Source organism: Heliconius melpomene, chromosome 16 (genome assembly GCF_056956725.1).
Source record: "Heliconius melpomene rosina isolate 202511_hmr_F chromosome 16, ASM5695672v1, whole genome shotgun sequence".
In the NCBI taxonomy this organism is placed as follows: Eukaryota; Metazoa; Arthropoda; class Insecta; order Lepidoptera; family Nymphalidae; genus Heliconius; species Heliconius melpomene.
Window position 1 is genome coordinate 5,727,571 of NC_140404.1, and position 11,767 is coordinate 5,739,337.

General features: G+C 38.8%; 1 protein-coding gene across 1 annotated transcript; it reads right to left on the minus strand.

Moving 5' to 3' along the window:
- Positions 1 to 8,379: 8,379 nt before the first annotated feature.
- Positions 8,380 to 11,764, minus strand: WDR79 (Telomerase Cajal body protein 1 homolog). The gene is made up of 5 exons (XM_085198959.1): positions 11,050 to 11,764; positions 10,654 to 10,842; positions 10,136 to 10,299; positions 9,364 to 9,653; positions 8,380 to 8,948 (listed from the first exon to the last, which is right to left on the minus strand). The coding sequence occupies exons 1-5, from the start codon at positions 11,448 to 11,450 to the stop codon at positions 8,697 to 8,699; spliced, it is 1,296 nt and encodes a 431-aa protein (XP_085055085.1). The 5' UTR covers positions 11,451 to 11,764; the 3' UTR covers positions 8,380 to 8,696.
- Positions 11,765 to 11,767: the final 3 nt, after the last annotated feature.

Sequence of the window (11,767 nt, forward strand, 5' to 3'; positions counted from 1 at the left end):
CACACCTCCAACGTGTGCTGGGCCGTCTCGTCGAGGCAGTCGTCGCAGTGGTGGCAGCGAGCGTCGGGCTCCCTCCCAGCGATCCGACACAGGTAACCCCCGAAGCAACCATGCCCCGTGAGCACCTGTGTGGTGCGGAAGGTTAGGACGCCGTGACGCCGCGCTAACCACTGGCGGAAAACTGGACGAACCGCCTCGATCGTCAACCGGCCGGCAGATGGTGTCGCCAGCCGGGATTCCCACATTCTTACCGCGGTTTCCCGCGCCTCCTCCGTGCGTGCCTGACTTGCCGGTTCCCCGGACACTAGGCCTCGACGCCGGCAATAGACCGACGCCAGAGACAGAGCATCCAGATCCCACGGCATGACTCCAGCCAGCACGCACGCCACCTCACCGGAGATGGTCCGGTACCCCCGTATCGCCCGGATGGCCATCACCCTCTGCGCACGTCGCAGCAGAGTGATGTTGTGCCGATCCAGGGCGTCCGCCCATACGGGAGCACCATAGAGCGCCATCGATCGGACCACTCCGGTATACAGCCGACGGCTAGAGGCGCTCGGCCCATCGACGTTGGGCAAAAGGCGCGCCAATGCCGCCGCTGTCTTCAACAGTTTCGGGGCCAAGGATGTAAAGTGGCCCCGAAAACTCCACCGACCATCCAGAACAAGTCCGAGGTACCTCATGCTCCTCTTGACGTCAATATTGACGCCACCGACAACGATGTGGGCATCTGCTGGTGGGCCCTTTCGAGGAGCGTGGAAGTATAACGCCTCGGACTTGTTGAGGGAGACCTCCAAACCCAGCCGCTTTATGCGGCCGACGACCTCCGCCACTCCAGCCGTCGCGAGGACCGCCGCCTCCCGATAGGTCCTCTGCTTCGCCAAGACCAGCGTGTCATCGGCGTAACAGAGGACCTTTATCCCCCTCAGGGTGCCGCCCCGCAGCACCCAGTCGTACCCGATGTTCCAGAGGATCGGACCCAGCACCGACCCTTGTGGAACACCGGCCGACACCACAAACTCCTCCCAACCTCCTCCAGGAGCCGGAAAGGTCACAGATCTCCCGGACAGGTAAGCCCCGATGACGCGGCGCAGGTATGGAGGCACACGATGGTATAACAGTGCCTCCTTTATGCAGGGCCATGGCAGGGAGTTGAAGGCGTTGGCGATGTCTAAAGACACCGCCAAGACTCCATCGCCTCGGGCCACCGCATCCTGCGCATAGGACTTTACCTCCAGTATGGCATCGACCGTCGATCGCCCCCTGCGGAAACCATACTGGTGGTCCGAGAGGTCCGGACCTGTCCCCTCCAAATGGTGTTGTAGCCTCCTGGCTACAACACGCTCGAAGAGCTTGGCGATCTCGCTCAAGAGCACGATGGGCCTATAGGCGGAGGCTGAATCCGCCGGGCGACCCTCCTTCTTGATGAGGACTAACCTGCCTGTCTTCCACCGCTGTGGAATTATGGCTTGAGCCAGACAGACAGTGAATAGTCCTCGCACTCTGGGCCCTAAGGTGTTGAGGGCCAGAGTTAGCGCCCGGCCGGGAATGCCGTCCAAGCCCGGGGCGGTGCTCTTGAGCCGAGATCGGCGAATAGCTTCTTCGAGCTCCTCCTCCTCCACTGGTGGTGTGACGCTGTCTTCGTCCTCATCCTCCTCACGCACTGCAGGGCGGGCCATACTGGGTGGTGCAAAACTGGCCCGCTGCGGGAATAGCGACGACAGAACCCCTCGGAGTACGTCCGGTTGGAGTGTCTGCGTCAGTGGTGGTACCCAAGCCCGTAACCTACCGAGCACCATTCGGTAAGGTGTGCCGTACGGGTCTTGGTCTATCCCCGCGATCAACCGGTCGTGCGACTCGCCTTTCACACGACCGATCTCCTCCTGCAGCTGTTTTCTCGCCTCGACATAGACGCGGTACAGTCGGTCTTCCTCCTCCTGCACCTTCTGTACCCGTCTGCGATAGTGGCTATACTGGCGTCTCGCCGCAACGCAGGTGTTACGCAGTTGCGCGATCTCCCACGACCACCAGTACACTTGCCGCCGTTGAGGGCGGCGCCCGGAACGGGGCATTGACGCGTCACAGATACGCGTCAGCGCCCCCTGCGCCCAGGATGCGGCGTCTTCTGCAGACGCCAAGCTCTGGGGCAGCCAGGATTCCACTATCGCGGCCTCCTCCAACAACTCCCTGTCGAGACGACCCAGTTGCCACCGCGGTCCGTACTCTCGCGAGTTTGGACTGGGGGCTGGTTGCACCGCAGGATGTGTGGAGATCTCGTACAAGATGTAGAGGTGATCCGAGAGAGTCTCCACATCATCCAGCACTCGCCAGCCCCGAACACGACACGCTAGGGCCGGGCTCGCGAACGAAACGTCCACGACGGATCCGCCCAGCCTTCGCACACACGTGTTCTTGGTCCCTCGGTTGAGCACAGACAAACCGGTGGCAACAACCCACTCCGACAGCGTCACACCACGCACATCCGTCGTTGCGGAGCCCCACACGCTGGAAACATGGTATCCTATCCTATCCTTTTTTTTTTTTTTTTTTTTTTTTTTCGTGAGGAAATCCTTTTACGGATACCGGCCCGAGTGGGGACTCGAGCGGGTTATGTGGGACTCGCGGACTTGGCAGATGTAGGCCGTCCGCATACCCACTAAAACCTCACGGTGCTCCTCCTCGACCGCCACTGGCCGCGAGACGCGGGGACTAGAATCGTCCACGAATCGCGGCGGCGGGAGCCTGCTAGGCACGTCGCGGAGTCAAGGGTGTGTGGGCAAACTCGACGGCCTGCTCGGAGTAGCGCGCGGGAGCATCCTATCCTATCCTATCCTATCCTATCCTATCCTATATCTTATAAAACAAAGTCGCTTTTCGTGTCTGTCTGTTGTTTCTAACTCTTCTTCTAAACCACCCAACGGATTTTGATGCGGTCTTCACCATTACGTCGAGTGTTTTTCGTAGAAGGTTTATATATAGTTTATTATTTGTACATTCTTATGTAAATTAACATAAATACGATAAATGTGTATAAAGTCCTACCCGTTGAGACACTTTCGCGCATGCGCTGCTCTAATGGTAAGTACTACATGAAAAAAATGTACTGGAGTATTGTTCCTCTTAATAAGATCTACAAAAAAGTCCGCGAGAGCATATTTTTATCTTTTAAGAATAACGTGTAGTGATCATGTTTCTGTCTAAAAATAGTAATTTCAATATATTTTTTATTGTGAGGGATATTTTTCCATAATGGTATTAATCCTTATCCTTTAAAATACTTTATTAATTTTCTACGTTAAACGAAGATAAAATTTGCTTTTTACACTATTTCGAAATTGCGAATAGTTTTAAAGAAAAACGCATTTAATTGTTAACACATCACGCCGTTGACTCATCAGCTGTGCCGACTTAAGTTTTACTTATCCCTTACTCTCAGCATATAAATAAGTATATTAGTTACGTTGGCCATTTAATGTAGATCAAAACTGTCTTTTACTGTTTTTTCATTTTAATAAGTACTTTAGAAGTTGTTACAATATCAAAACATCCTTGCTGCGAAACGCGCCCCGCGACGATGAGCATTATCGGTGCATGAGCAGTCATCGGTGGTTCCGTGGTAGAATGCTCGCCTGCCACGCGGGCAGCCCGGGTTCGATTCCCGGCCAATGCATTCTATTTAATTTTCCTCACAGGCAGCCACGTAGTGCTTGCTTTTCATCAGGGACAGAATACCCTCTTCAGCATTAACCAAAAGCTCGAAAAAAAAAACCCGCCCGCTATAGAGGCATAGCAACGAAGATTTAGATGCGTTTGCACGTATTGGATAATTGGAGTTGAATGTATTATTTCAGCGCGATATATTTGGTTTCATATTTTTTGTAGTAGTTATTAGTAGGAAGGCTTTTGTTTATAATTTCTTCCGTTTAAAAATAGTCATTTAACTATCTAAAAATAGTCATTTAAATATATTTTAATAAGTACTTGAAAAGATTAGTAGCACAGATTTAAAATTACGATACCTATTAAAAAATCCTTGCCGAGTAAAACAATTGGAAAATCCTTATTGGAACTACGAAAATGCGAGTTGCATTAGAGTTTAATTAATTTTCACATTATCTTAAGTGCTTTGCAAACATACATTATATGATTAATCCAGTAGTAAAAGCGGGCGAAGCCGCAAGGGGGTCGCTAGTACCTTATAAAATCATTAAACCATAGGGAATAAATTAAAAGCTATGAAATCATAGCTTTTAATCTTGAAGTATAGAAACTAAGGGCCACTTACCAGTAAAATAGAAAGTGAATAAGTTTTCTAACAAAAAATATTGATTCTAACAAGATTTGCAATAAATACTGTTTTATTCAAGAAAAATAGTACAAAATAAAAAGGACAGCTTCTGATCGTAAAAGCGAGTGTAGATTGTGGGTTCGAATCTCATTTTTGGCACTAGGCTGACTGCTTTGAAGAAACACGTTAAGTTTTAAAAATGAGTCAAGTGCGAGTCGGAAACTGTAAACTTCTTACCAATTTTTATAATTGTTGGTAACGGAAAATATCCGAAAAATCAAACCCCTTTACATTTACAATCACAACCTTGTGCCCGAGCACTTTTTTCGACTCACAATTTTTCGTCAATTACAGTACCTATTATTAATTTATCCTTTGCTTTTAAGCGTAATTTGTCAAATTAATTTAATATACCGTTCTGCTCGAAACGGTTCAGGCGTTATACAATATACACCAAAGCGTTTGATCGAAATTGGATTATAAATCCAATTCCAGTCATCTGAAATAACTCTTAGGTTAAAACATAAAATATGAGAGAAATAGAATAATATATTTATATTTTTTTCAGATTTACAATCACATGTTTCCCATACATAGTAGTAGTAGGGTAGGCAGAGGGAACGTTCCCACTGTCCACCTAATTTTCAAGACATTGCCTATTGAGTTCCAGAAGTCAACGCCGCGCTTTGCCTTATTACCAGGGCAAAAAGAAAATAGTAATAAATAATAAATTTATTCCCCCGAGTGGAAATCGAACCCACAACTGCGCACTCACATGCTAGTGTCACTGCGCCATGACAGCTTCAATATAAAATATATGGAAAAAAATCTTTAATTTCGAATAAAAATAAATTGTTTATTGAATATATAGCCATAAATATGCAAAGTAGGAGACTAGGTTAGCCTAGCACTCTGTAACGTTATTATTAATCTTTTTCTATGGACATTTTTAGTATAAAACAATTTTGACAAAAAGCTGACCTACATAATATTTGTACTCAAGTAATTGATTGTCTGCTGAAAAAGCTTCTCAAAAGCATAAACATTGTTTGAAAAGCCTGCTCATTTGAGATATCCTCTGTTTGGTATATCGAATTTAAGCACATACTTCTTATGTGTCTTTATTTATAAGTGGTACATAAGCCTATATACTTGAAAAGTAAGAAAAGTGATATATACTGAGATATATTGCTTATGTTTTATTATTTAGTAAGTCGATATGGAGGCAGGTCGTATCGCAGCGGCACAAAGTGTAAATAATTAATTGTAATTGTAAGCGCGACTGGTTATGGGTTTGATCTCTAGTCGGGGAAATAAAATATTTTTTAAATTTGTCTTTTTGTTTTTTTGCTGCGCTGTCGAAGCAACTCGCGACGTTGTGTTCCGTCACTCAATACGCAATGCCTCTAGAATTGAGGGGAAAGTGGGGAGACGGAGTGTCCTAACACTAGGTTTCCTCTGTCTACGCTACTGTGTTCGGGATACAGCGGGAAGCTGATTTATTTTATTTTGATATTGCTCAATCTCGACTGAGAATGGAAAAATTCTTTTATGTAAAAAATGAAATATTCTCAAATATTTTAAGCAATAGAGTAATTGTATTAATAAGTTTCCATTGTGTTTGTGGCTAGCAAAAAGTTAATTCGGGCTTATCTAATTTTTATACAAAAAATGTTTTCTGTAATAAGGAAGAAAGAAAAGTTAGCGGTTTATATGAGTTTGATCTTTATCACATACATGTGTTTGGACGAACAAAACCTGTTACAAAAACAGCTTTTACGACGCTATCACAGTTTTTCTTGGCATATTCTTAGCTGGAGGGCTCTGCAGGGGAAAAAGTTACTTTACGTTCCTGGAATCAATTGTTTTTCTAATTATAGGTATAAAGTTAGTAAAAAACAATAAAAATAGTTAGTATATTTAAAAAATTGTTTCATTTTTCATTTCTATGTTTTCTTCAAACATTGAATCCAGTCGTGGCGCAGGGCACAAGCGTGTGACTGTAAACGCAACGCAACGCAGGTTGTGGGTTCGATTCCCACTCGTGGAAATATTATATTTAATACTTTCATTTCTTAGCTGTGGTGTCGAGGCAAGACGTGTCATTGAGTTTCACTGAAGTGGGGAGCGGAATATTTTAACACTAGGCGCCCTCTGCTTACCCTGCTACATACAGAAGTCCGTGTAAAGCTTGAAAAATATTTTAGGTATATACACCTAATAAAACAAAATTCGAATATATCCGATTTTCTTTATATCGTGCAAATCGCTTTGATCAAATCTACAAGGAATGGGTTTAAAAACAATGTCCCATAGCACCACGTCACGTTGCCCTAGTGCCCCATATCATACTAATTCTTTTCTTAGCGAAAAGAAAAAATGCCAATTATATCAACTTTTCAATTTGTTTTTTATATTTCTTCAATTAAATTAAAGATTCTGAGCTAAAAGAATAAAAGTGACATCACAATTATACATCAATGGCGGAAACAATTATAATAAATTTGCTCATAGATTTTTTTTATTTCGTGTAAAATCTAATTTATTTCATAAAATATTAAAGGACTTTTTTACAATTAATTTAAATGGTTTATAGGTCGGTCTGGCAATAAATTTGTTCGGGGTAATTTCGTGAAAGGACGCCATGTATTCCCTTGGTTACATTTGAGTCGAAATGTAGGTTATCATTGTCAAACGACAATAACCTAAATTTCGACTGAAATACCAACTTTTAAAATTAAAATTATAAGAATTTGACTATTGTTATAATAAAATTCTTTTCAACGAATAAAATAAAATACAAAAATGAGTTATTTAAATGTTGTAATTTTTATTATTTTATATTTGTATGAGTAAGTAGTGGCCTAACTTAGGCAAACGCCACGATTTCAAGATTTGAAATTTCAAAGTGCCTAAATTGTGATAAAGCAAATACCATTGATTACCTTACAAGTGAGAGCCACTTTGCATATATGTATAACGTACTTACCAACAAAAGTTTAATTATTAAGGCAAACTTGACCGCTAACTGTAATTAAGGCAAGGAAACATTATTTAAACGACTTAGGCCGGACTCTGTCGTCCTTTGAGGACCAGCGGAAACTTGATAATGCGATAAACGGTTTGAATATTAAATTAAAGTAGCAAGGCCTTAAGTAGCACTAGATTCAAATTATCTTAAAATAAGATTACATATTTGAATCTAGTGTTGGGGAAACCGAAATACCTAAGTTACATTATAATATCACCTATTCGTGCTACTTATATGAAAATACATTTTTTTTATTATGTAAAACGGCATCAAGTAAAAAACACAATTTTAAATTCTCGTAATATATTACAACTAGCGGACGCGCGCAGCTTCGCTAGCTTATTTAGGGGTGAATTCTAATAAACCATGAAACATGTGTTCAATTAAATATTTTTAAGAGTGGAAATTTCAAATTTTATAAAAATCGGTGGCGATTTGAAAATTTTTCCATGCAAACTTTCAACCCCTTATTTGCACCTTTAGGGGTTGAATTCTAGAAAACTATGAAACGTGTATTCAATTAAATACTTTTAAGAGTCTGAATTTCAAATTTTATAAAAATTGGTGCCGATTAAAAAAATCGATACAAACTTTCAACCCCTTACTTGCACCCTTAGCGGGAGAATTCTAGAAAACTATGAAACACGTATCCAATAAATACTTTTAAAAATGTAAATTTCAAATTTTATAAAAATCGGTGCCGATTTAAAATTTTTTCCATACAAACTTACAATCCCTATTTCACTCCTTTAGGGTTATAATTTTTTAAAATCCCTTCTTAGTGGATGAACAGATTACGAAAGTAAACATCTGTCCAAATTTCACGTTTTTACGCACAGCGGTTACGGCTGTGCGTGCGTCTTACCTCAGTCAGTGAGGACAAGTCCTTTTATATATTATATAGATTATCTAAAATGGCATCATGTAAAAAAACACAATTTTAAAATCTCGTAATATACTAGAATAAGCAATTTAGCATGTCATTGTGTCTGCACGAATTTGCCTAATTTATTTTATTAGTTGACAATAAAGGTGTCGTAAATTATAAATATAAAAAACATTTCAATCAATTTAATAATTTATTCATTAAAGCTTATAAAATAAAACTCGTTATGTATCATAGTGTGTTGAGTGGAGGAACTTAACATTGGGCTTTGTTTAATTACCAAAGTAAAGAAATGGAAATATTTCATTCCTTCGAGTAATAAACAACAGCCGCGATTACAGTCATTTGCTGTGCTACTCCGCGACGACGGCATTTGTAAAATATTCATATAAAGAAATTCTGTTTTTGTGAAAATTAAACTTTCTATAAAGTGTACCACAAGTTTCACAAAATATTACAAATTTTGAACCACATTACACAGCAACTGTTACTCATAAATCATTTATTAAATCACCAATCCACCAAAACACTAAAGTGTTTTCGACATTACTTGAATATTTCATATCACTATTTATTATTTCTTCACTATTTATTGTCACTTCACATTCTTCTATTTCCTTTTTGATGTCATTTTGTAAGACGGCTATAGGATCATTAAAATGGAACTGGCCTGAGCCAGTCGCCAGGATTGGTCTTATTGGATGTATTGATATACTATTGCAACAGTCATTATGTAAGGGAAACTGAAACAGATATTAGAAGTATATATTAGATATCTTTATAGCAAAAAAATCGAATTTTAAGCAATGGATTGTATATATTTTATTTAAGCTATTTGTGGGTATTATTAAATATGCGATGTTTTGGAAGTGGATAATATTCGACTACAATCTATTTAAGGTCACAAGCACAGGTTAAACCTGATTTATTTTAACTTGGGGAACAGTCCAAGTTTTACCAAAATAGGCTCAGTAGCGTTTAAAATACGAGTAAACATATATTTCTGGAAAGGATGTACATATAACAACAACTATACAGAAAATTTGATATTTGATAGGTATTTGAAGTTGGTTTAACATATTAAAGTTAGTATAATACAATCTCAGTTTTTCATTTTGACAACCTATAAAAAATTATCACTTAATTTAAAACACTTACTCTAAATGTCGCATTACTTTTGCTATCGTCAGTCACATCCAAACTATCTTGCCAATTCACTTTATTGACGTCCCACACTTTGACCACACCGTCTGTACCACCACTGACTAAATACTTCCCACATGGTGATATATCAAAGTAAATCCTTTGGTTTGTATCCACTTCCCTAGTTAAAATGTTTAAAGGCTTGTTATAATAACGAATATCCCATATTAGCAGTTTATTATCTTTTCTGGACCCAGAGACTATCTTTGTGCCATCTGGTGTAAATTTTATGTTTGTAACACCACCTATAATATTGTAAAAATATAATTATAATGAAAAGTATTTATTTATTTAAAAGCCATTGTGGCACAGAATCTGACAGTTAACACAATAGTTGTGGGTTTGATTCCAACTAAAGGGAATGAATTACCTTTTTTTTTTCTTGCTTGGGTATCAAGAAAAGCATCGAATTCTGCTACTCACTTAATACAGTGTTTCAAATTTGAGTGATTTGCAGTGAATGGAGTTTCTTTACACTATATTCCCTCTGATCACCCTGCCATGCCAGAATATCAAAATGGGAATAGTAAAATTTAATCAAATCTCCCATCACTTATTAAGTGTAATACAACGCAACAACATATTTTTTTAGGAAGTTATATAAAATGGCCATATATAATTATAGTTTTGAAAGATAAATTGTTAGAATTTTTTTTTTGAATAGACCACCTCCTTGAAGACCTGAGTTATTAATCATGATACCTTTACTTCATAGTAAAACAATTACCAGAATGTCCATGCATTTTCCCAATGCTCTTGAATGTACCCATTTCTGTGATATTATAAAGACTTATTGATGTATTCCAAGATCCTACTGCTAACAAATTACTATCAGTTGCCAAACATGATGCTGGGGAACTAATTTTATGTTCTGAAAAATCTCTCCCTGGCCTAGAAATTAAAATAGATATATTAAAACCACTATGCATAACTAATTTATTGAATTAAAATATTTAAATGTTGTTCAATATTATAAATATTATTATTGAAAGTTGTCAATTTTATAATAATAGTACAAAGTATACTATATAACTAATTTCATTTTCACTAATATATACAGCAGATATATATATTATTCCCTAATTCAAAGTGACAAGTAAAAAAACTTCATGTTTTTTATTTTACCAATTGTAGTTAGTTGTTTGTTAATAAATATCATTAGAGAGTAATACACTAGGTAAATTTTGACTGATTCTTTGTGTCAAATCAATACTGTATTTGATAACAAGAACAAATATCAATTACTTCTCTATATCAAATGTCCTCAATACTTTTTTGTATCCAGCAATTATTCTATTGCCTTCTGGATTAAATGTCACACATAGAGCTGGTTCCATTTCATCTACAGCATTGTATCCTCTGTAAGAACTTCTTAAAGAACCATCAAAAGCATCCCACAATTGGACAGGTGCATTTTGCCTAGTTGTAAGCCAGCTGAAATGTTAATTAAATAAGTTTTAGCTTTACACTTTATTGCACATATAGCAAGGATGGCAGAGAATTTGATACTTATACTCATTTTACAGAATTCAATATTACATTTTGTTTTTTCACAACAAAAAAATGAAAATAAATCTATCTTCTGAGTGGAGATTTCCACTTGTTTGATCAAAACCAATACTACGGTAACTTAAAACTCACCAGCAAGTTTCAGGGAGGTTAGAATTCATATGAGGATACCAACAAAAGTCATAAACAAGCCCAGATTCCTTTACATGTATTACAGAGTCTAATACATCAATATTTCTGTCAGCAGATACAGATCCAAAGTAAAGATCCTTAGGTAATTCAGTAACATGTACCCCATCATTATTGACTACTGTTAGGCAACAAGTACCGTCCGGAGACCACTTGGATCCTCGTAAATACGGCTGAACATCCTGTCTTCCACTATTTGCACGAGACCAAGACGAATTGCATAGTTCTAATAAAGTTTTTGTAGAGAATAGAGGTGGGTATTGAAACGTATTTATTTCGTCAGTTTGTACGTTTTGTTCAACTGCATTTGATTCGGTTTCATCGACTATCATATGCTCCTCCATTTTACTTTTTTAAATTATAATGTTTCCTTCATTTATGTCTCAGGTTTTAGATACAAATTACAAACATATTCGAATGCAACCATACTCCCTCAAAATTAAAAAATAAAAATACAAACATGAACCACACTAAGATGTCACTTGTCAGTAAAATTTCGTTCTACGCTGTAAAATTTTCTTAAATAACATAAATTTACACTTAAAACATAATATAATATATAAAAATATTTGTATTTATTGCGTAAGTATTGCATTATAAGCCAGCTTTTACATAAATTTACTCTATCTATTTATATACCATATTTTATTACGTACATATC